The following is a 26,302-nucleotide window of genomic DNA, read 5'->3' as shown; positions in this document are numbered from 1 at the left end:
TTTTCTTATAGCACAAGAAACATAATATTGACGTATTTAACTCAAACTTTGCATTAGGAAGGGGTCGTCATGGAGCCCTTTGCTGTCCCTTTGCTCTTCAGCTCAAGACTACCTCCCTACCCTTGAGCCAAGCCCCACTTCCTGTTTTCTTAAGGTTAATTGGAGATAAGAGTCTCAGGTTCTTTTGTGCCTGGGCTGGCTTTGAACTCAGACCTCAGCCTCCTGAGTAGCGAGAATTATAAGTGTGAGCCACTGTGCCCAGCTAAAGTTTGCATTTATTTATTTATTTATTTATTTATTTATTTATTTATTTATTTATTTGCCAGTCCTGGGCCTGAGCTCAGGGCCTGAGCGCTGTCCTTGGACTTTCTCAAGGCTAGAGCTCTACCACTTGAGCCTCAGCACCACTTCCAGCTTTTTGCTATGTATGTGGTACCGAGGAGTTGAACCCAGGTCTTCGTGCACGCTAGGCAAGCACTCTACCACTAGGCCAAACTCCTGGACCTAAACTTTGCATTTTTAAAAACAGATATTTGACTGGGATTATCAACCATTTCAGCTTACTATTTACAGAAAGATTTTAATTATTTTGAATGTTTCAATATTTTATATGAATCATCACTTAAATTATGCATTGGAATATCTTCGGAGTTTTCCCACACATTTGATAAAATGACATTTCAAATAATATTAATTTAAAATCTTGAACACTGTTTTTAAATATAGTTCAATGAAGTATGAGTTTTCTTTGTAAGATTCAGTTTTAATTTTATGTCACTGGTTTACATCAACATATCCTGCAGTCACACATGATTGTGGCTCTATATATCTTTCGTTAATCACTTTTTCTCCTATTGGGAAAAAAATTTCTCAAAGATATTTTATGCTATGTTTACTAAAGAGGAAAGATACTGTGGGAGCTTGCATTGGCTAATTTTTAATATTTAATATTTTTAATATTTATATCATACTCTTATTTATGTGTTTCCAGGATGCACATATACAAACTATATGATATTCTTACTTATATGTTTCTCTCTACTATTTACAAAATAAGAAGATAATAACCTGATTGTGAAAACAAAACAAAACAAAATAGTGATATTTTAAAGCTAGAGACACTAAGGAACTCTAAAAACACCCTCAATGTACAGAATCAGACATGGGAAAGAATTACTAATAAAGCCATACTTTCTAATATTACTAGAGCACAAAATAATTGCATGAAACAAGAATTGATAGAAATCAAGTAATAATTCCTTGTGTGTAAAGACAGTGGAATACTATACCATAGTAATTGTCTATATCACCTGTTTATAAATCACACCATTTTGGAAATGAACTTACTAGTAGAGATTTTCTGGAAGGTAAATAGAAAGCAAGAGAAAGTTGGTGACACTAAATGGGGTTGGAAGTGGGGTTGGAGCTGTATTCCCAGCTCCAGAGGTGTCTACCCGAAGGACCCTGGAATTCTCCCATCCAAGACGAGAATTCTCTCTTGCCCCTGTGGGTAAAGGCACCAGGTTCTTAATGATAAATTTTTAGTTGAGAATGAGAAGTCAAGTCTAGCTTTATATCACACTTACAAACTTATTGGTTTTTGTGGTGCCAAGAAGGATCTTGTCTGAAATCCATCCCAGAGTCCACCGATCATCTAAAACCATGAACAAAACAAGTTACAGATGGTTAATGATCAAATCATTATATGTCCAGGATGTAAATCCAGTGTTGTTGTCTCTCCTCTCCCTCTATAACCCAGCTCAGACTCCCTGTGAAGCTTTATCCAGACATTCCAGTAACTCTGGCCATGGTTCCTGTGCACTCCTGGTCCCTACACTGCTCTCAGACCATTGTTTCTAAGTGTTTCCTCACAGCTAGAATCAGCCTCATGTACTTTCAGTTTGAAGTCCATGTGAAAGATGTGGTTTCAGATGTACCTTAGCCCTGTTTAGCTCAGCTTTTGAGCCTAGAACAGGAATTGCCTGGGAAGAACTGTGACCATTAGATAAATATCCCCAAATTTCTGAAAGCTAAAAAGATTTCAAAATCGTTTGGAGCTCTTCAAAAATAAATGAAACTGCTGGGCACTGTTGGCCCATGACTATAAACCTAACTACTTAAGGACTGAGATCTATGGATTGCAGTTCTAACCCAGCCCAGGCAAGAATGTTTGTGAGAGTCTTATCTCCAATTAGTTATAGAAAAGTCCAGAAACAGAGCTGTGACTCAAGTAATAGATCACTACCCTTGAGCAAAAATGCTCAAGGGCACCATTCAGTCTCTGAGTTTATGTCTCAGGACCAGAATAAATAAATACATACATACATACATACATAAAGCCAAGCAATTACAATTAATTCTAACTTCTATATAAAAATCCCATCTTGGCCAGGAGTTTGGCCTAGTGGTAGAGTGCTTGCCTAGCATGCACGAAGACCCGGGTTCGATTCCTTCGTACCATATACATAGAAAAAAACTGGAAGTGGTGCTGAGGCTCAAGTGTAGAGCTCTAGCCTTGAGAAAGTCCAAGGATAGTGCTCAGGCCCTGAGCTCAAGTCCAGGCGTGACAAAAAAAAAATAACAAAATTAAAATCCCATCTTAGTGTCTCTGCATTTAAGACCCAAATACTTTATAGTTCCACTACTCTTTTTTTCTTATAAATGCTGAAAAATTACAAGTTAACATAAGAATCTAAAACCTGAGGCTCATAAAATTCTTGAAAAGATCTATATTTATGCTATTTTAGTCCTGTGTATTTAATATATTCAAAAAATTCATAATGGAAAGTAATCCAGCAACTTCTCCAGGCTTTTTGCAGAGTTTCAGCACAAAAGAATAGGGCAAAAAAAAAAGAGAAAGAATAGGGCAATCCATGGGAATTAAAAGTACTTTGTAGTGCTTGTTGGGAAGTGAAAGCAAGGGCTAAGATGGGACCTACAGGTTGGTAGGGGAGAAGCCTGGCACTAAGCCAGGGTGACAGAGACAATGAGACACTGTTTGCAACAGATGAGGCCAGAAAGGAACATGGCTGACTTGGGTCTAACGAGAAGTTCCTAAGAGAGCAAATACAATACAGCATGGAGCAAAGAAAAGAAAGGGAACAGAGAAGGAAGAGGGAAAAGAGGGGAAAATAGTGGGGTGTTGGGGATGAATGTGAATTGCTTTGATATGAAGCAGGGTTTTCTTTACATTAAAAGGTAGACTTAATTAGAAGAGACATGTGGAATTCATACTATAGAAAAAGAACTGCAGCTGTGATATGGGTGTCCTAAGTAGGATTATAGGTGTGAGCCACTGCATCCAGCTGTATTATTCTTTTGCAACTTTGAAAACAATCATTGCAAATGATTTTGGATAAGAAGGTAATCATCAATAAATAAATGTTTTCAGTGTGACTTTTATCGAAACATTTGACGTTACCAATGAGTTCTTTGACTAGGAAACTTTCAACTTCCTCTCTAATTCTTAGTAATGCATCTTTTATATATGTATACACACCTACATATGTGGGAATGTATGTATATAAAGTAGTTGTACAAAAGGGTTTCAATTCAAGTCAGATTATGAGCACAATGCATCTTGATCAATGTCACTCCTTCCCAACCACATTTTCAAGTTGCATAATATTGTGATGTAAATTTTGGAGTTCAGTTCATAAAGAGGAAAAAAATAATGTTGCCCAGGGCTACTTGCTCACCTGTGTCCCAATTGGATTAGTTTCACATCTTTTCAATGTAAAACACTGTGAGACAAGGTCAGCAGCCTGTTCTAGTGTTGTTTCTTCTGGCTCCAGTTTTGATAGCAGTATCTTGTCCCAAGGAACATCTTCAAAAGCTCTGGGACAATAATAATAAGTATCCTTCATGCATTGCACACTTTATAGCTCACAACAATACCATACATATAGGGTAGCCAGAACTGTAAGTTATAGAATCCCTACTTCCCAAGAAGAGGCAGCTAGGAAACAGGATGGGATAGTACTGCATGATAGGCTACTTCACAGGGCCAAAGGAGCTGAGCCCAAATAATTAAGATCTCTAATCAATTGAATGGACTATCCTCATGTCCCCCAAAATGGGAGCTCTGAAAAAGTCTCAAGAACTATAGCAGATGTTCTTTGGCTGGTTTTGAGTAAATAAAGCTTAGGGTCCTGCAGCTGCAATTAACAGAATTTTGTCTACAAAACTGAATTATCTCAGAAGATGAGAAACTATTCCCTACCCACAAATAGAATCTCTAACAGTGAGCTCTACTGGGACCCGCCTAGACTTCTAACCTATTCAACTGTGGAGCAATCGAAACAGCTGGATTTGTGATTATTTGTCATTCATCAGTATCAACTTGTGCATTCATGTTAATAAACCTTGCAATTTAGGGCATTTTTATTTGGCCTTCATGGCAATGTAAGAAAATCTTTAAGGTATGACAAATTATGGCTTTGAAGATTAATCTTGTGTCACTAGGTTATTGGTGCTCAAAATCAGGATGCAGATTAAGATCGCCTGATTTTGTAGGATAGCAACATTCCAAATACCAACATTTCCATTATTCCACGTATCCTCTGCTAATGTGTGCAATAGTGCAAGTCCTGAGTATGATACAAGCAGCCATTCCACTAAGTACACTTATTTAATATGAATGGTTGCAGTTCTAAAAGGACTATATCACTGATTAGAGTTTCAAAAGTTGGTCTGTTTGTTGATGGAAAGGACAGAACAAGAACAATTAACTCTAATTTGATCCCAAATGAAAAACATGCCACCTATTCTCGCTCACAGAACAAAACCCTTATCAGATCGATAGATACCTGATTTCTGCTCCTGACCTAGCCAAACTTGGGGATAAAGCTATCTCTGCATTCTGTGGGCAAGACATAGCTTTCCCGGTGATGAATGGATTTGCAAGAAATTCATAGCATTCCTCACTATCTCTACAAGAATTATTTAGAGATGGCTATATTTAAAGTCTTGTACTAGGCACTTGGGATAAAAAATTAAATAAGGACTGAGACACAAATTGGACTGATGACAAAGAAACATGAAGATGAAGGAAACTCAGTGACAGAGCTGGAGTGTTTGCATTGTGAGTGCATTTTAAATGCAGTTTGAAATTTCAGTCATAAAAAGTAGTCTTTAACCGGGTGAGTTGGCTCACGCCTGTAATCTTAGCTACTCAGGAGACTGAGATCTGAGGATTAAGGTTCAAAGCCAGCCCAGGCACAAAATGACCTGAGACTCTTACCTGTAATTTACCTCTAGAAAACGGGAAGTGGGGCTTGACTCAAGGGTAGGGCCGTAGACTTGAGCTGAAGAGCTCAGGAACAATGCCCAGAGCCCAGGCCCAGTTCAAGCCCCATCACACACACACACACACACACACACACACACAAATATAGTCTTTACTGTCTTTCATTTGTTTTATTACCTATCTTGCTTTAGAACAGAGTTCCTACGTTCTTGGCCTGATTCATTCACAGATGCATCTCACAGGCTAGGCGATAGACTCAGTATCAGTATTCAATGTGATCGTCCACTGAGGGAATTCCTTTAGGTTTTCTCTGCATTGTTCTTTGCACTGTTTCATGTCACAGATTCCCTATTCTTTTTATTTTGCCAGTCCTGGGCTTAAGCTCAGTGTCTGAGCACTGTCCTTGGACGTTCTCAAGGCTAGAGCTCTACCACTTGAGCCTCAGCACCACTTCTGGATTTTTTTCTATGCATGTGGTACTTAGGAATCAAACCTGGGTCTTCGTGCATGCTAGGCAAAGCACTCTACCACTAGGCCAAACTCCTGGCCCCCAGACTCCCTATTCTTGAAGACCCTGACATGTTTATAATCTAATCAAATACAACTAAGAAAATATCTACAATTTATGTTCTCTGATCTAGATGTTCTTAAGATCCAGGGTATTGAGGATATTCACACATAACATATGAGTCATAAAAGATTAAGAAATATATTTTTAAATAAAGATTCTATGGAAGAAATGCTTACTTTTGTGTGGTAGATTTGTAAAACGAATCCTTTGCGCTATAGTTCTTGTTTGATTGGACAAGTGGCTTACCATTTTCCTAAAAGACAGGGATAAATTGAGAGGATAAAATTTGTCATTATATTTCATGCTTTCTATTTCTTCATTTTTACCCTTTTAAGGATCATTTGTACCAGATCTTTCTGTCAATGAAGTGTAGATCAACTGAAAACTGACCATATGCTTTCTTTCTCCATCAGTTTACCATGTTAGCTTCTGAAATTGTCCATGTTTATCACAATGCTTGTTGTTTCTGCTGAAGATAAGACTTGTTAGAATTTTAAGGTTTCTTTTTAAACTTGTAATATTTGAAGCTTAGAATTTCTTCTGTATCTGGTTTTGTTAAAGACATAGGAAGTTTTTGCTGTCATATTTGTTTGGATTGTACTCTATTTTTTAAAATTTATTTATGCAAATACTTTGATAATTAAGAAAACACTTCATTTCAAAGAACTTAATTTGCTTTAGTTTTGTTCCTGGGCAGCAAACTGACATTACCTTAAAAGTGTAGTTCAGGACCGAACATGTCATTTATATTATCATGGTTCAGTCTTTAGAGTATTTTGGGTGTTGATCTTTATTTCTATTTTATGCATTCATTCAACTTATCTTTTATTCCTATAACACTACCTAGAGTTCAATCAAAATGGAAAATTCCTGCAAGGCCAAAGTAGTGCTAAGGCTATGATTAAATTTTAGAATTTCCCTCTTATTGGCCCAGTAAATTTTCTGTACCTTTTAACTTTTGATAGTTAACAAAATAAACATTGTTTTACCACTGAAAATATTTGTGCATTAGCAGTAAAATATCCTGATTAATTTTCAGTTATTGAAATGGCTAATCTTATTTTAAATTTAAACATATGAATCTAAAACAACTTTCCATTGTGAAGTATTCTAATTCTTTGAGAGACACAATGTAGAGCCTTGCCATTAATTTGTAATTTCATAGATGAAAAGAGGGTCCAAATGTTTTCAATATTTTAGCTAGTGTAAAGGCTAGAATTTTGTCATTTTGAAACACTTCCAGTTATTTTGGTTAAGATTCTAGCAAAGTGCTAAAATCTTACAAGGTTCATTTTACTTTATTTTTCATGAAGAAATTACCTAAAGAAGAAATGGATTCCTTGATATGTTTGGAGATAAAATAAGTGAAAATAACAAATGTAAATTTTAAATGTCTTTACTATCCTACTATGCTTTTATATAAATTCAGAATAATTCTAAACATGTCAAAATACCCTTGCTTGTAAAAACATAAAACTCTGCCATAGCTGCATGGCACTGGTAACATATACTCTGAATGATATCACAGTTCTGTACTGTTTGTTGACTACAAACTGAGTAAACTATGGCTCTGTGTAGGGAATGTTTCATTGCCCATCATGGCAAAGTTAGAAAATGGTGATTGTGAAGGAGAAGTGGGGAAAGAAGAAATCAAAGTAACTCTAACTATGATATGCCCTTGGATTAACTCTGGAAGAAATATATACAGGGGTTGTAAAGAATCAATACCAATTGATTGTTTAAAATGCATTCCTTCCAGGCACCAGTGGCTCATGCCTATGATCCAAGATACTCAGGTGGCTGAGGCCTGAGCATCCTGGTTCAAAACCAGCCCAGGCAGGAAAGTCCATGAAATGTATCTCCAAGTAACTATCAAAAAACCCATTGTTGGTTCTGTTGCTCAAGTGGTAGAGTACTACCATTGAGCAAAAAAAAAAAAATGCTCAAAAACAGTATCCAGGCCCTTAGTTGAAGCCCCAGGACCAGCGCACATACAAAACTAATATATTCATGTTTTCATTATTAGTGACTATGGGATGTCTTTGGAGGGGGAGGGGATGAAAATCCTAAAATTATGATAATGATTGAAAGATAATGTGGACATAGATATTAAATTTTTCACTTTAAATAGGTATATATTATGATATAAAATACATATCAATAAAATCCTTTTTGTAAAAACCCTTTATTTGCCAGTCCTGGGGCTTGAACTCAGAGCCTGGGCACTGCCCTTGAGCTTTCTCAAGGCACTTCAGAAAGCTTTCTCTACCACTTGAGCCACAGCACACTTCTAGCTTTTATTCTGTGTATGCAGTACTCAGTCAAACCCAGGGTTTCATGCATGCTAGGCAAACACTCTATCACTAGGGTACACCCTCAGCCCTTAAAAAAATCCTTTCATGTCTTTTTATCTCCTAGATGTCTTCAAATGGTCTTGTTTAAATGTAAAATGTTAAGAAGCTATGAAGTATATGTAAGAAAATGATTAAGAACATTATCCTTAAATTCAGCTTTAAAATGTAGTCTTTGTAATCACGATGTGGGCTTGAGCTTCTCAAATACTAATGGAATCACAAAACTATCTCGTTTAGCAGCAAAGACCAAGACAGGATGGTTGCTCCGTTAATATATAGTGTGAGTGTCTTCTGGTAAAGTGAGTGAGTAGAGTGGGGTTGGATGAGGTCAAGGAAAAGCAACTGAAGCTCCTAAGAATAGACTCAGCTGGAAGACTGACTTTAGTGGGCTCCCTTGGGGGATATTCAAATCAATCATTGGCCAACATTTGAGGTCCTCTGTGGAGAGTGCAATCCTTCTGTCTGGTTGCTGGTGGCCTTATGTAGTTATCTCTCAATATTTTTGTAAGCGCCCTCTCAGCAGAGAGGATCTGAATTATCGCCCCTCCTTCATCTCCTCCTCCTTTCTTTCCCTTAGCCCTATATTGATGGTCTGAGGTAAGGCATGAACTAAAAGGACTACAGGCTGGTTGCTGGTGGCGGCTCATGGCCCAGGACTGTAATCTTAGCTTCTCAGGAGGCTGAACTCTGAGCATCACGATTTGAAGCCAACCTAGGCAGGAAAGCTTATGAAATTCCTATCTCTTATTCAAAACAACTGGAAGTGGTTCAAGTGGCAAAGTCCTAGCCTTTTAGCATGAAAGGTTAGTATAGCTCCCAGACTTTGAGTTCAAACTGTAGGACTGGCATACCACATCCCTCTTTCAAAAAAAAAAAATACAAGAACTTGCAAAGGTCTGTACAGTGTTTGGTGTATAAGAAACAAATTTAAACAGTGGCTTTTTTTCTGGATGATAAACTATCAAAATCATAGACTCTGGAATCACTTCTATATGGTGCTTACTGTATTTGTTGGTTTATCATCGAATGTGTATGCATGATCTACTGGAAAGCCTTCTTGGTGAGGTGACTCAGGAATAACTTTTGATTTGCTTGTCCAACCTAAAAACCAAAAGCGGGTATGTTTTGAGTTAAAAACCCATTTTTCTTCTATCAGAAACATTTTTGCATTAGATAACTAAAGTCAATTGATTTTTAATAGATCACGTAATAACTTTCCTGGATCTCACAGCAATGAAGAGAATGCCCATGTTATCCTAATTATAACATTAGAAAAATTATTTGATATCTTTTTAGTTGGGAACTATGACTATTACATATACACAGAAAGACTGGTTACTATGCAAACCATTCGCCTATCAACAAATTAGAACTTCTAAGAGATTGAATACATTTAATAAAACTATGAAATCAAGCCAGACCCCAATGGCTCATGCCTATTATCTTAGCTACTCAGAAGACTGAGATCTGGAGGATTACATTTTGAAGCAAATACTAGTAAAATAGCTGGAAGACTTTATTTCCATTTAACCAGCAAAACATTGGCTGGAGATGTAGTTAATTGGTAGAATACCAGTTGCGAGTGAGGGTGAATTCAAACCCTGGTATTGGCATAAGAAAAACAATAGACATATTAATTATGTGTATTGTTATAATATAAAATGCGCATAATGTGTGATTGTTCTTAATGTACTATGTTATTTCTCATTTCTTTTGTTGTTCCTTGTTACAGTATCTTACCTTGTTATCTGGCACATTGTACATATGTTTATTTATTTGAAATAGGATAGGGAAGGGGAGAAAACAAGATGAAGAGAGGGGGTTGAGGAAGGGAAATGGGGACAAAAACATGAGAAGGAGTATCAATGTTTGTGAAGAACTGCACCTTCTTTCTTTTTATCTGGCGAATACAATGTAACCCTTCTATTAATTACAATAACAAAAATAAAAGAAGCTTTCATTCTAAATAAAAAAGAAAAAGATCTTGCATGAAATCTTATCTCTTAGGTAATATTAGGTAACTTGTGTGTGTTAAGCTTTTCATCTGTATGCTCTGTTGTCACTGGTTTTGATTTTGGTACCTTAGTACCTTGGTTTGGGGAGGGAAAGGTGGACTTATAAAGGGCAAAGGATGAACCAATGCAACTGCAATACTCACAAAACACTATGTTAGAAATGAACTTCAGTGGGGAGGGGAAGTGGGAGACATTGAGGGAGAGGGTAACAAAGTTTGACAAGAACTATAGTCATTACCTTACTTATATATGTATTCACCTTTACAATAAAGCAAAATTAAAAATAAAAAATGTATATGTATAGAAAATCACACATATGTTAATATAGAAATCACATATGATATATATATATAAATTATGTGTGTATAATGTGTAAAATAGCTCTCAAAAAGTATTTACTGTTTCATAAGTGAAGTCTGATGGTAAAAAGTCTGAATCTGAAGTGCCCAAAAGCAAGTGGAAAATTCAAAAATGTAAGTATTGAAAATATAATGGACAACAACAATAATAGATCCAGATTTCTTTTGAGCTCAGAGATGGAAGATTTATTGGATTTCAGAAAGTAGGGAACATCTTTTTGAAGTTGACACCTAATCTAATCTTAAATACTGAATTACAAAAAACCCCTAAATTTTAAAAGATAAGGTAGAAGAGGAGAAGTTATTCCATGCAGGAGAAATGTGTAGTAGACAGTATGAACATTATCACCACCTCAGGAAACTATAACATGTTGTTTATAGCTAGTTCGTGAAGTGGCAGATGGGGAATGGTGAAAGAATAAAAGGGCAAGAAGCTGGCACAGGAAAGCCTTAGTCTTCACCTGCAGATGGATTGTCCCAGTGGTAGTGGACATTAATTAGAAACAATTACTTTGAAAAAATGACTCTGGTTTGCATAAGTGAGTAGAATAGTTGTGGATATTATAGTGATAACTGTTGGTTTACATCGAGGTGCTTTCTCCAACCTCATAGAAAGAAGAGATACTTCTGAGTTTGTCCTTAACTCATTGCTTTTGTTGCACGAATTAATCTTGGCAAAAATGTGAATTTAAAAGTTTTAAATTTGAGACAGATATGTTAGCTCACACCTATAATTAGAAGGCAGCAATAGAGAGGATTATGGTTCCAAGTCAGCCTGGGCAGTTTCATGGGTTGCTTCTCCTCCCCGCCTCCCCACTCAACCAATAAACAGCTGAGGCATGGTGTTGTACAGATGCCCTCCCAGGTATTCTAGGAGAGGTACAGTCTCCAGTAAGAAGGTATAAATGGGAGAATTGCATTCCTGGTAAAAAGGGAAAAAAGAAGAGCTCAGAATGTGGCTCAAGTGATAGAGCACCTATCTCAAGCATGAGTAAAAATGTTGGCATACAGGTTGAAGATGTTCAAGTATGAAAGACACCATTTGTGAGAGATGCTTGGAACATCAAAGGAGGTACATAAACACCTGTGGGTCCTACTGGGAAATACATTATACATTAGATTCTGTTTTTCAATAATGTAGCTACTTTCTCTCTGGATGCCAGGGGAAAACATGAGTTACTTGATCCTTCAGTGTCTTATTTACCTTTCATGATTGTTGTCAGAGTTGAAAACTACCACTAAAGAACATAAAAGGATGGACATAGTGTCTGGCATGTAGCTTAAGTGCTCCATGTATAAATTGATTGCCAGTTAGTAGATAGATGTAATATTACTATCTGTATTGATAATATCATTTTCATAATGGGTATTATTCAGTCAGTATTTGAGAAATTCAGGGTAGCTTAGCATGATGATTCATTCATGTATCCCAGCACTCAGGAGGTGAAGGTAAGAGGCTACAAGTTTGAGGCTAGCCTACAATACATAACTGGATGTTGTCAAATAACAGAAAGAGAAGGAGCAAAACCAAGACAAAATCTTTGCAAATTCTGAGGACGTCATGCCAAATGAAATAAGCTAGTCACAAAAAGTGCTATATGATTTCATCTGTATGAAGAGACTAAAGTGGTCATATTCCATAGAGTGAGATAAACGGTAATGGTGGTGGCTAGGATTTTTGGAGAGGAGTAAAGAAAGAAGTTAATAGGTATAGTTTCCTGTTTTTAGCATGAAGCAAGTCTTGAATATAAATGGCACTGGTGGTTGTTTGTGATACCAATAAAATAGATCTCTGCTTAAGATATTTGATATGGAGTGATTATTTGTGTCCCCACAAAAGCATTCGGTTGAAATTTTAATCTTCAAAGTAATGTCATTAGATGGGGGTAAAACAGAATATTTCTCTAAACCTGTAACTCCTATCAATCTCCCCTCTTCACTTTCTTTTCCCCCTCCTCTCCTTCCCTCTCCTGTCCCCTCTCCTCTCCTTTCCTCTCTCATTTCCCCTTCCTTTTCCTATCTACCCAAATTGTTTCTCTCCTGCTTCCTTTCTTCCCCTCACCCTCTCTTCACCATCCCTCACACACAAAGACATAGGGAGAATACATCTCTAAGATGAATTACCTGAACATCTTGATTTAACCTTTGACTTTTTAGACTGTAACTATGAGAAAGAAATGCCGATTGTTTTAGTCAAAAAGTATTTGTATTTCGTTGTAGAGACCTGGTCTTAAGACAATATTTTAAAAGTGATAGATGCAAAAAGAACTCAATGTTTAATGAGGCCAAAGGGAGTAAAACCAAGTAGGTGACAAAAGACAATCTGCACTTTCTCTGTAATAAGGATGTGGAAACTATCTGCTGTAGTGGGAGGCAAGTTCAATAAAGGAACCGAATACAATTAGGACAAGATTAGCCTAACTGACTGACCAAAAGCCAAACAGGAAAGAGGAAGAAACACAGGGCCCAGGTAAAGCACTGGACAAAGGTAACAGGAAGGGCAAAATCAGAAATTCAATCTTTCATGATTGTACTTCTATATTTGTGAAAGTCTACTTAAGGTAATGGTATATGATAAAATTAATTCTAGCCAGGCACAGTGGCTGACACCTGTAATCCTACTACTCAGGAGGCTGAAATCTGAGGATCTCAGTTCAAAGCCAGCCCGGGAACTAGAGAATGAGAGACTCTTATCTCCAATTAACAACTAGAAAATGGGAAGTGGGGTTGAGGCTCAAGGGGTAGAACAGTAGTCTTGAGCTGAAGAGCTCAGGTCAGTGCCTAGGCCCAGAGCCCCATGACTGTCAAATAATAATAATAATAATAATTATTATTCTAGGGAAGCTCTCCTTTATCAGAATGTATGGCAGATGTGTGTTTAGGTCTGTTCAAAACTGAAGTTAACATTTATATTAATAATTATTTCTAGGATCTACAAAGTCATTGAAAAACCTAAGACAAATTATATGGAACTCACCTCCCAAACCTCAAGTATTATTCTTTGAAACTGTTAATAGACAATGGTAATAACTATTATTATTTAAATAAGTTTTCAGGTTCCAGAAAAATTCTTAGGCATTTTACATGTTTTAACTACTTTAATTATCACAATCGTGTAAAATAAATACTATTATTCTCAGTTTATATATGAAGAAAGTGAAAACTCTGAACTTTAATTTTATTCTCCCTGGACTTACTGGTTTCTTTCTTTGTGTTATATGTATACATATTATATATATATATAATACATACAAATATATGTATACTGTGATATACAAATTATACACATATGTGTAAATTATTTATCTTATATAACATAATACAAATATGTAGAATACATATATACATATACACATATACATATTCTTGATCTGAGGTTGAAACTTAGATCATTGCTCTTCAAGTGCTCTTCTACCTGAACCACAATGATACCCTTTTTCCTTAATTTTTTTTTTATGTGTGTTATGGGGCTTGAACTTGGCCTGGGCCTTGATCCTGAGCTCTTCAGCTCAATGTTACCACCCTACCCCTGGGCCTGGGATTGTCCCTGAGCTCTTCAGCTCAAGGCTACCACCTTGAGCCAAGCCCCACTTCCCATTTTTTAGAGGTTAATTGGAGATGAGAGTCTCAGGTCCTTTTGTGCCCAGGCTGGATTTGAACCTTGATCCTCAGATCTCAGCCTCCTGATTATCTAGGGTTACAGGCGTGAGCCACAGTGCCTGGCTTCTTAGATATTATTGAAATAGGTTTAGTCTTTTCCATAGTTTGCTTCACTGTGCCATTTGTATAGCTGGGATTCGAGAAATGCAACATCAAGTCCAGCCTGCTGTTTGAGATAGGATATCCTCAACATTATTTTCCTTATTTGGCTTTGAGCCATGATTCTCTCTTTTCTACCAAAAAGTAGTTGAAGTTATGTGTGCCACCACACCTTGCCCATATCAGATATAATTTACATGAGTTATATGAAACAGTCCTTACTATTGTGTTATAAACTCTTACCAAATAGGTTTTTATAGGATACTCAGAATTTTAGGATGCTGTGTATTGCAAATTATCTATTGCCTTGATTTAAGCCCAAGGTAGTCATGATCCTCAAGTACATTTTCCTAATTCTGGAGTTGATTCCAGCAGTACAATACAGAGATGAGTCTTATATATGATTCTAAATTACTGTTGTAAATTCTCTAGCCAATATTTAGATTATTTTATAGCTGTTTTAAAGTATTACTTCAACCTAAGATCTTCTGGAATGTTGTTTTAAGACCCCATTCTATGAAGAGCTTAAAAGGTACTTCCTCTATACACACAGGGGGATTTTTTTCTCTCATAAGTTAATGAGCATTCTTTCTAAAATAGGAAGAATGACTCTAGTTCCCTAAATAAAGTATGTTTGATAACAAATATCCTCTTATGCATAGAAATGTTATAAAGAAATGCCTGAAAGGAAGATCTGAAATCACCAATGGTTCCTTACTGTTGATGCTTAAGCATTTTTTGGCACCTAAGACGTTCGTAATTTGTAGATACAAATATGCTTGGTTTATGCTAACATCTTATTTCTCTAGACAGTATTTCTAGTGCATTATGAAATAATTCATCAACTAGATTATTGAATCTCATTTATACTCTTTGAGAGAAAATTCTATAACTTAGGAGTTTCCCTTATTCCACAGGCAAAGGGCATCATTGGAGTGAAAAATTAAAGCATAATTCTCTTCATGCTCTTATAACTTTCCAAATTTTTGTACTTGACTTAAAAGGTTCTGAAGAGTGGGACTAGAGTTTTCTGTGGGATTTTAATTTTGACTGCTTGTTTTCCATAATACTTTCCAGCATCTGGCTTCCTAGTAAATATGGATCTCTACACTGAAGAACATTCCAGCACACAGTGGTTTCTCTTGTTACACATTTTCTTCCTTCTTCCTCCGGTTTCTTAGTGGCTTTAGAAGAGCTCTGTAAAGGTTTGCCTTTTATACTAGACCAAGCCAGCATCGCTTGCTACTGTATTTCGCCTTCTCCTTTACACATAATCAAAGATCATTAATTTTTTTCACTTTATACCTATCATACACACTTCCATAAAGAAAATATTTCCTATGGTTTCCTTTTGGAGGCGTTTATCACCACTTCGGACCCCTAGCTGGTGGCCACCTAGAGGAGCTCCATAAAATACACATGACAGAAAGGGATCAAGCATGCTTTTAGGACTAGGAAGTTATTGGCTCCAGTTCTTACTGGACCCTTAGATTACATTCACTTTAAAAATTCATTCCTTTCCCCTTTCATTATGAAAAAAAAGATGATTTTCAGATAATTTCCAGTAGATAATTTCCAGAGGAAAGAGAAAAGGAAACTTGCTACATAATTATCAAAGTACTGGAAAACATATGGGAAATAATGGGTCTTATGGAATAGATAGATACTATATGTCTAATAAATTGTTTCATGTTGATCATGGAAATGAATATTTTAACATTTTGTTACATATAGACTTATGTCTTATTCTATTATTTTCTTATGATAGTATGTTGGGGTTGGATGTGTGGCTTAGTAATGATTATATTATTATGTCAGCCCAGAAAAAGCAGAATCCAGAGTTCAAATCCCAGTACCCCCACTACTGCCCCAAATAGTATCTTATTCTTTGTACTAAATGAACAATTAAAATTAGAATCTTTGGTTTGGCACCAGTGACTCATACCTGTAACCTTAGCTACTGAGAAGGCTAAGATCTGAGGATTTTGGTTTGAAGCCAGTTCTGGCAAGAAAGTCCATGAGACTTTTATCTCCAGTAAACCACCAGGAAGCAAGAAGTAGAGATGTGGCTCAAGTGGTAGGGTACTAACCTTCAGTTTAAAAAAAGAGCTCAGGAACAATGACCAGGCTGAGTTCAAGCCCTAGTTCTGGCCCATGGGTGCATGTGTGCATGTGTACACACACACACACACACACACACACACACAAAGGGAAACTTTGTATGTTCTTCTTCTGCCTCACGGAAGTATGTAAGAGTATATAGAAATTCTACATCTTTTATTTACCTCCAAGTCTTGCTCTGATGGAAATGTTTTGTACTGCCCTGGAATTCCATTTCCGGTCCTGCTGTAGCTCTTTTGATAAAACTGTTGTTTGAAATCCTGTGTCTGGTCTAGGAACTCGATTTTGAGGTTTCACATCCTTGAAACTCCCCATGCTTGGTATGGTTCTGCCAATCCCAGGCTTTAGGTCAGCATCACCGCCTGGACTCACAAACCCCGAACAGGGATCACACAGTGGTACATCGTCCCGAAGTGGAGACAATGGATAATGTGGACCAAATGGAGGGGGATAAGGACAGTGTAAATGGTAGTCTGGCAGGACTGAAGGGGGGTAAGGATGAAATTTAAGAAAAGCAGGATTGCCCTTCTTTTCAAATCTGCCATAGTCATGTCTGTCCTCATGTCCTTTCATAGCAGGCATGTTCATTTTTCTCAAGACATCGCAGTAATGTGGATAGTCTACATTCTCAACAACTTTTCTTCCACAAAAGAGGTTTTTTTTAGGGAACTTTATCTTCTCCATTTTGAACTGAGCTTCCGTATCCATGATCTTTTCCTTTACAAATTTGGAGGCCTGTAAAATTGTTCTGATGATTCTTTTTTAACTACAAAATCTTATATTTCCAACAATGGAAGATTAGGGTTAGCTTAGCATAAAACTATTGACTCAGCTTTCTAAATGTTGGCAGTCATTTTGTTTTCCTGGTTAAGGTAAGAGTGTTTGGTTCATCTAAGGATAAGTAGGGCACAAACATTGTTGCTTGGCAACAACTAGAACTCTTACTTATCAATCCTTTTATTATGTACATCACAATGTAATTCTTAGAGAAAACAAGGCTGGGGAGGCCCATATGGCAGAACATTCTCCTAGAATGTGGGGGCCAGGGTTAAATCCCAGGTACAAATAACAACAACAATAAAAACAAAAATCCCAGGAATGGTTAGATAAAATAACAAAAAATATAACCTCAGAAGTAGTGTTTCTACAATATATTTATCTTCTATTCTCAGAAAATCCATATTCAATTATTAAACTTTTTCATAAATTAAAGGTTTGTTTGTTTTGTCGGTAGTGGGGCTTAGACACTGTTGGGCTTGGCACTGTTCCTGAGCTCTTCAACTGCAGACGACTGGCCCTACCTCTGGCCCTGGGCATTGTCCCTGAGCTCTTCAGCTCAAAGCTACCACTCTAACCTTGAGCCCTACCCCACTTCCAATTTTCTAGTGGTTAACTGGAGATAAAGAGTCTCATGTTTAGTGTCCAAGCTGGCTTTGAACCTCGATCCTCAGATCTCAGCCTCCTGAGTAGCTAGGATTACAAGTGCGAGCCATTGTGCCCGGCTCATAAATTAAAGTTTCATGAATAAAATTATTTAGGTAAGGAGTCAATGTACAAGACCTATTTACATTTTAAAAGAATGTATGTGACTACAATAAAGCATTTATCTAATATAATAAATTATAACATCTGATATTTAAATACGTGTTCCAATTTAGATACACTGTATTAAACTAAAGTTGTGTATCTGTGTTTTAAGGAAAGAAATTCACAAATCGTAAAGATTGATCACATGTCCCTAAATTATTCTTAATTCCTTATGCTATTCCGACATGCACAATTAGTGGTTCTAAATTCATTTCAATAGAAACAACAGGTCATCACTCAGCTTATACAGAAAGTAAGGCCTCATTAAATAACATACCAGTTCACTTAAATACTTTTCAACCTGTCAATTTGAAACTAGCAAAAAAATTTTTAAACATTAGAATCTGAGAACAATGCTCAAAGGAGCCATGCATGTAATAAATATATCAGGCCAATTACAACAAGCAGTGGAGCTGTCTGAATGCTCATGAGAATGAAATCCTAGGATGTCTGTTTGAAATTCTTAACATAGTATATTCAAAACACACACGCATGATTTTCAGTCCATTCAATATCATTCATTTATTCTTATAAATAAGTGACAAAACCCTATCCTGTTTTTAGTTGCTGAGAACTAGTCGTTCACTGTTTTTGCGATAACTGCATTACTTTTTTTCGCCCTAGTATAACGTTGTTAGCAATAAGTAAACCCTTCTAGAAGTGTAAATAAGAGGCATAATTTTCTTTCAGTTTAAAACCTGTGAAGTGGAAAGTAGTTTGTGTGTGTGTGTGTGTGTGTGTGTGTGTGTCTGCACACACCACACAGTCACACACAGGCATGTGTTGGTCCTGGGGCTTGAACTCAGTATCACTCATTTATTCCTATTAAAGATGACAAAATACCATCATATTTAGGGTTGAGACTTCATCAATGTTTTTACATTAACTGAATACAACATTTCTATTATGGTGGTGTTGAAGTAAACCCAGAAGCACCAGGGGCCTAGTAGCTTTTCAGTGTAAAACCTGAAGAGGATAGTATTTGGCGTGCGTGTGTTGGGCTGGGCCTTGAACTCAGGGCCTGGGTGCTGACCCTGAGCTCTTCTGCTCAAGGCTAGCTCTCTACCACTTCAACCACAGCTCCACTTCAGGCCTTTGTGATTAACTGTTGATGAGTTTCCTGCCTGGGATGGCTCGGACCCCCGGATCCTTGTATCTAGGATTATGAGCCACCTTCTCTTGCCCTTTATTCTGTGTTGAATGTTTTGTCTGAAGCGATGGGATGACCTCCTAGGCTGAGAATTGTAGAAACGCCATTCAAACGGGAGAGCGGCAGATTTGGGAAGGAAGGTTCTCGAAGCTCCAGAATCTTCGACCACTCACTTATGTTCTGGAAGATTCCCAGAGCACCGGGTGTTGACGCCGAGACTCGCCAGACACTCTGCACACGCCGCGCGCTTCCCCAGGGCCCGGGCGTCGGTCACCCTCAGCTAGGTCCACAAGCAGCACACCTCCACCCCATCGTGCATCCCGGGCGGAAGTGGAGGTGTGTCCCTCAGGTCCGTCCTTCCGGTCTACCGCCCGCCAACTTCCGGCGGCGGGTGGGCGCGCGCCTGGCAACGACCTTCTGCGCCGAGCGTCGGCAGGTGGCGGCGGCGGCGTGTGTGGATGGAGGCCTCGGCCCCCGGCCGGGCGTGGCGGGGCCGACGGCGGGCCCGCGTGGCGGGCTCCGGGGTCACTCCGGCCGCCATCCTCCTCCTCCTGTCCGTCTTCCTCATGAGGTCGTCCCGGTCAGGTGAGGGCGGGCGCCCCCCTCCCACCCCCGGGGCGGGCGGCACGCGAGGCCTCCTTCCCGGGTCACGCAGCTTCCTTGGCCGCACGGGTCGTGCCGCACGACCACGTTCGCACTGAGGATCGCTGGCGGGCGTTTTCAGAGACCGCCCGAGACAGCCACGCGTCCAGGGGTCCCGAGGACACCGGTGGCTGGCCGGCCCGCTCCGTGGTCCGGTATTTCAGTGAGTGGGGAGGGATGATGATGGGTCGTGTGCAGTTTGCCCTGTGTTTCCAAACCTGCAGGCATCCCGTTGCTGTCAAGGTGCGAGAGCATCTGTGGTGCGAGATCGCCCTCTGTTGCTGCCTGTTGCAAAATGCAGCATCTTGCAGGGATTTATTTATTTATTTTTTTCTTTCTGGTTTTGACAAGTTGAAGTACTGAAGTACTTTTCCAAGTTCACGTGTGTTAATTCTCAGATAGGCGCTTCAGAAGGAACTGAGAACTTCATGGGATTGTTATTTAACCTGGAAATGTGTGGAGCGCATCTATACTATCTATATCTATATCTATTTATTTTGTACTTACGTTCTAGAAAAGGAAACTGCACATTGATTGCGAATACAAAATCCCAGATTGTGTAGGGATACAAAGGACTTTGAATGCTAAAACTTAGCCGCATCGGGAGAAAAGGAAATCATGTAAGAATATAAATGTGTGGGCCGGGAATGTGGCCTGGTGGTAGAGTGCTTGCCTAACATGCACGAAGCCCTGCGTTTTATTCCTTGGTACCATATACACAGAAAAAGCCAGAAGTGATGCTGTGGCACAAGGGTAGAGCGCTAACCTTGAGAAAGCTCAGGGACAGTGCTCAGGCATTCTTGAGAAAGCTCAAGGACAGTGCCCAGGCCCTGAGTTCAAGCCCTAGGACTGGTGCAAAAAAATGGAATATAAAAGTGGAATGAATGTAAAGAGAATCATGGGTTACGATGGAGAAAGTACAGAAGTGGAGTTAATGGAGATTACAGTAGGAACAAACTTCAGGCAGAATGTTCTAAGAGAATACCCTTTAATTATCCTCTTGGTGGGAGATTTTCATTTTAAAATATTTTTTTTTCTAATAACAAGATGAGATCCATGAGAATGTAAGAAGGAGCATAATCAGGCAGTGTGCACTACCAGTAGTAAAAGCTTGATATTGTGTAGCATTTCCTAGTGCATACAGTATTCCACCCATTTTCTGCACTAGCATTGTAGGGCTTGGATTATTGTCAGTTCCATTCTTTTAGTTGAGAAAAATGAAGCTGTTAGGGTTTCAAGTGACTCGAAAGCCTGTATGTGGCAAAATTTGCGCTTAAACTCAAGTCTTGTAGTGTTTCATTCTACATTCTTAAACTTTACTAACTAGCTGCTGTTACTTGGAAACAGTGCCTTGCAGTGTTGCACTTGTATGATGTTCTGTTCACAACATTCTGCCCACCTATATATATATATATATACATATATATATAAATATATATGTATTTATTTATATGTATGTATATTTGACAGTGAATGGAGAATGTCAGAATATATTTCATAATCTTTGATAGCTTTTATATGCAAGCTGTAGTGCTTTGTAGTGATATTTGATAAATTGACACACTATACATCCATCAATGAAATTTATCATTAATGAACCAATGATTTATGTGCACAAATATGTACTACAATGTAGGAGCAGTAGAAGAGAGTTGGTACTGCTCTACTATGACAGGTGAAAAATAAGAGTAAGTGAGGTCTGAAGGAGGAGGGATTGTAAATTGGATCTTGAAGGGTGGAAGATTTGGACATGTAAAAGAAAAAGTGTGAGCAGATTCAGTAAAAATCCAGGTGTGAAATAGAATAGGGAGACAGTGTAGGTAGATCCATTAAAATGTGTGAAGGGACATTGTGCTGAGACAGAAAAGAGATGTTTAAGGAGACTGATTTATGATTCTTTCATATACTATAATATGACACCACTTTAATACTTTGGAGTTTGTTTGAGGCAAATTTTTGATCATTTGTTTTTGTTTTTCATAGTTGAATATTTTGTTCGGTTACCAAGAGGTTTTCGCTTGACCCAGGAAACAGTGAAAATAGTGGGATCACCATATAGTCCAGGTATTGTAAATTTTATTTCAATAATTTTGAGAAATTTATTAGTGTTTAGTTATCTCTACATGTTCTAGTCTCCTAAGGCCCTTTTTCTTCTGCAGAAAAGAATTAAAAGCAGAGGCTGGCAGTGTATGCCTATAATCCTAGTGCTCAGCAGGCTGAGGCAGGCAGATCTTGAGTTCCAGACCAGCATTAGCTACCACAAGCTATAACCCTATCTCAAAAACCTACATACACAAAATGAAGTGAATTAAAGTTGTTTCATATCAGTCATCTGGGTCTAAATCAGTGTGCTATAACTGCTTAAGTTTGGGAAGGATATTATTTGTTAAAGTTCCCTATCATGTTTTTCCTTATTATAAAATTTGAGCTATGATGTTAAATGTAGGCAGTTGGATATATATTGTGTTTGAAAGATAGGATCTACATATCATAGAGATTTTGAATTTATGAAATCAGATAGTGAAGACTAGCAACTACATTTTCAATTTTTATTTTTTATTTATTTTTATTTTTTGATGCCAGTCCTGTGGCTTGAACTCAGGGCCTGGGTTTTGTCCCTGAGCCTTTTTGTTTTACTCAAGGCTAATGCTTTGTCATTGGATCTACAGCGTCACTTATTTATTTATTTATTTATTTATTTATTTGGGAGTTTATTGCAGGTAAGAGCTTTTCTCTCTGGGCTGGCTTCGAATTGTGATCCTTAGATTTTAAACTCCTGAGTAGCTTGGATTACATGTGTGAGCAGTGCCCAGCAACATTTTTGGTTTTTATTAGGTTAAATGTATTTGCTGTAAAATGCCTCCTTTAACATATACAGTTCAATTGTTTTAGTCTTGACAAACATAGGCAATAGAAAGAACTATCTAATTTCACATTTTTTAATCATTGTCAATAGAAGCACTACAGTCATTAAGGAGTCACTATCTAAGCTCTGGAAACCACATATCTACTCTCTGTTTAGAAATGGGTGTCTTGGGTAAAACTAGAATCATACACTGTGTGGCCTTTTGTGTCTGTCTTGTTTCATTTAGTATAATGTTGAAGCTTATCCATGCTATAAGTATTCATGTTTATGGCTGAATATTGTTCTTTTGCATGTGATTGCTTTCACTTCTCCTAGATATGTAGTTAGAAGTAAAAATTATGGATAAAATGATAATTGTGGTTTTAACACTTTTCCAGAAATGACAAAGTAACTTTTAAAGAGTTTAAAGTACTGTTTGTATTCATACAAACAATGTATGTAGGGTCAAATTTTCTTACATGTACATTTACATTTTCTTTTCTTTTAAAATTATAGTCATGTGTGTGTGTGTGTGTGTGTGTGTGTGTGTGTGTGTGTGTATTTTGTTGTGGCTTTAAATTGCATTTCCCTAATAACTACTTGTGAGCTTTATAGTTTTTGGGGTATGTGGATTTCCTTTGGTGGGAAGGGCAGAAAAATTTGCTTATTCAACTTGTGTGCCTTTCTTAATACTTTGTTGTTTTCCTTGAGTTGTAGAGTACTTTGTGAATTCTACATGATAGCTTCTTACCAGATTTATGATTTGCAAATGTTCTTTCATTCTGTGGAATACAGTTTGATTTTCAAACTCACAACTCTGCCTTCCCCTCGGTGCTGGTATTACAGCTGTGATACCATACCCATTGAATTTTTTACTTAGTATTTCTTTTGAAACACACAATTTACTCTTTGATAAAACCTAATTTTATTTATAAAGTGTAAGAAATAGTTGCAGTTTATATCCTTTTGTTTTCTTGTAAGAGTGACATAATTTTAATTTTTACATTTTGGTCTTTGATCTGTTTGATTTAATTTTTGGTTATGCTCAAACTCATTCTTTAGTATTTGGTTATTTATTTGTTCTAGTGCTTCTTATTGAAGGCACTGTTCTGTTCTTGAATTGTCTTGGTACCCTTGTTAGAAAGCAGTTTATCGCTGGAACCAGTGGCTCATGCCTGTAATCCTAGCTACTCAAGAGGCTGAAATCTGAATATCCAAGTTTGATACCTGCCCAGGCAGGAAAGTACATGAGACTCTCCTCTCTAATTATATAGTAACAAAGCCAGAAGTGGAGCTATTACTCAAGTGGTAGAGGGCTGGCCTGGAGTATAAAAGCTAAGGAACAGTCCCTAGGCTTTGAGTTCAAGACCTAAGAATGGCAAAAGAAAAAACAAAAACAAAATCCCCCCAATTAGAGACAATTTTTTAGGCTATGTATGGAACATTTTATTGTAAGAGTCTGTATGTTTATTTCTATGTTAATATCTTGTTGCTTTATACTAAGTTCTGAAATGATTAAATGTGAGTTCTTTAGTTTATTCTTTTCACAATTGTTATGACTGGTATATAGACCTTTTGTGTTTGTTTATTCTAGAAATAGGAGTGTCTGTTTTTGCAAAAAAAAAAATCACTGGGTCTCTAGTAGGAATTGCATTGAATCTGTAGATCAGATTTTGGTATCTTCAAGAGTATTAAGCTTTCCATTCTGTAAACATGAAATGTCTATTTAAGTCCAATTTATCTTCATGATGCTTTATAGTTTTCAGTATACATATTTTATTTTTTCCTTAAGTTTATTCCTAAATATTATTTTGATGCTATCATAGATTATATGTAATGTTGAATTGTTTGTTGCTATTTTATAAATTAATGTTTTCATGTTGATGTCATAAGCTGCTACTTTGTTTATGCATTTGTTCTAATTTTTGAAGGGGATTTCCTAAGACATTTTTTTTTTTGCCAGTCCTGGGCCTTGAACTCAGGGCCTAGGCACTGTCCTTGGGCTTTCTCAAGGCTAGAGCTCTACCATTTGAGCCACAGCACCATTTTTGGCTTTTTTTTCCATGTATGTAATACCCCGGTCTTCATGCATGCTAGCGAAGCACTCTACTACTAAGCTAAACTCCCGGCCCCTAAGATGTTTGTGTGTGTGTGTCCTAGGGCTTGAACTCAGGACGTATACTCTGCTCCTGAACTTTTTTGTTGAAAGCTAATGCTGTATCATTTGAGTCACAGCCCCACTTCCATTTTTTTTTTTTTTTTTTTTTTTGGTGATGAATTAAAGAGTCTTATGGACTTTCCTGCCTGGGCTGGAAATCAGCCCAGATCACCTCAGATCTCAGCCACCTAAGTAGCAAGAATTATAGATTTGAGCTACCAGCCCCAATTTTCCTAAAATTTTTTATATAAAGAAGGTTGTGACACCTGAAATTACAGTTATGTTTCTTAATTTCCAATCTTAATTCTTTTTTTCTTGCCAGTTGCTTCAGCTAGGATCTCCAGTTTAGTATGGATGATAGCAAAAATGAGTTTTGCTCCTGACCTTAGAAGATCATAAGTATGATGTGAACTATGAGCATATTAGTATTTTACATGTAGCTTTATGTAGGGTACTGACATTTGTACTCAGTGCTGTGTGCTTGCTAGGCAAGTGCTCTACAGTTTGAGCCACTCAATTGTCCTTTTATGTGTTTGTTACTTTTTGAAGTAGGGTGTTGATCTATGCCCAGACTGGTCTCTAACATTAACTTGTCATTTTACTTCCATGTGTAACTGGAATGATACGTAATATACCTTACTCACCCATTGGTCATGGAATCCTGTGAATTTTTCTTGCCCAGGTTGGCCTCTAACCATTATTCCCTGACCTATGTCAGTTACCCAAATAGCTAGATTAGATTGAGCCACTATACCTGGCTTTTACAACAATGTTCTTAATCAGGTTGAAGAAGTTCCTTGTTTTTATTATGACTCGAAAATAAGATTTTGTCAAATGCTTTTTCTGTGTGGATAGAAATGATTGTTTTGTCTTTGTCCATTTTTCTTTTAATATGCCATGTTTGGATTTATTTCTATATTCTTAACACTGTATTCTTGGGGTAAATCACAGTTGACTAGAATCCATAGATTTACTGGATTTGGTTAGTAGCTTTTGGGAATTTTTATGACCATTTATAAGGGAAATCTATTGGTATTGTGTGGTGTTTAATTATGGTTTTAGGGTAAAATTCACTTCATAGATCAATTTGAAATCATTTCCTGTCTCTATTTTGAAAGAGTTGCGAAGAATTATATTAATGCTTTTTTTTTGTTTGGTAGATTTCACCAGTGAATTTATATGTTGCTAAAACGTTTTGCAAATTGTTTTGAATACTAATTTATTTTCTCATCTTAAGTTTCATTTTTAACACATTTAGAAATCTTATTAGTTGATGATCATTGTGATTATTTTCTTCTTTCTGTGGTGGCCCCAAATCTTTCATTATGGGATTTGCCTAATCATAATGTGTCTGAGAAAGACCTTTTTGAATTTATTCTTAGTGGAAAATTACTGAGTTTCTTGTTCTTGTAGATTCAAATTTTCATCAATTTGGGGAAGTTTTTCTCGTTAATTTTTGTGCCCCCATTTTTTCCCACAACTCTCATTATGTG

General features: G+C 37.3%; 2 protein-coding genes across 2 annotated transcripts in view; one reads left to right on the top strand and one right to left on the bottom strand.

Moving 5' to 3' along the window:
- Positions 1-17,335, bottom strand: part of Spmip7 (sperm microtubule inner protein 7) — a 44,426-nt gene extending 27,091 nt beyond the window's left edge. The window contains exons 1-5 of the mRNA XM_090332831.1: positions 16,592-17,335; positions 9,177-9,274; positions 5,996-6,072; positions 3,699-3,837; positions 1,587-1,654 (exon numbers count right to left, since the gene is read on the bottom strand). Of these exons, the coding sequence (XP_090188957.1) occupies positions 1,587-1,654; positions 3,699-3,837; positions 5,996-6,072; positions 9,177-9,274; positions 16,592-17,135 (926 nt within the window). The 5' untranslated portion in view covers positions 17,136-17,335. The remainder of the gene's footprint in view (positions 1-1,586; positions 1,655-3,698; positions 3,838-5,995; positions 6,073-9,176; positions 9,275-16,591) is intronic.
- A 2,039-nt stretch (positions 17,336-19,374) lies between these two features.
- The window catches only part of Zpbp (zona pellucida binding protein), a gene marked incomplete at its 5' end in the record, with an annotated part of 81,853 nt that continues 74,925 nt past the window's right edge, over positions 19,375-26,302 (top strand). Inside the window, 3 exon segments of the mRNA XM_090332217.1 lie at positions 19,375-19,614; positions 19,617-19,749; positions 21,790-21,870. Coding sequence (XP_090188343.1) covers positions 19,375-19,614; positions 19,617-19,749; positions 21,790-21,870 — 454 coding nt within the window.

The sequence above is a fragment of the Megascapheus bottae genome, chromosome 5 (assembly GCF_031878675.1).
Source record: "Megascapheus bottae isolate mThoBot1 chromosome 5, mThoBot2.hap1, whole genome shotgun sequence".
In the NCBI taxonomy this organism is placed as follows: Eukaryota; Metazoa; Chordata; class Mammalia; order Rodentia; family Geomyidae; genus Megascapheus; species Megascapheus bottae.
Note: the sequence above shows the minus strand (reverse complement) of the source record. Positions and strands in the feature narration are given on the sequence as shown.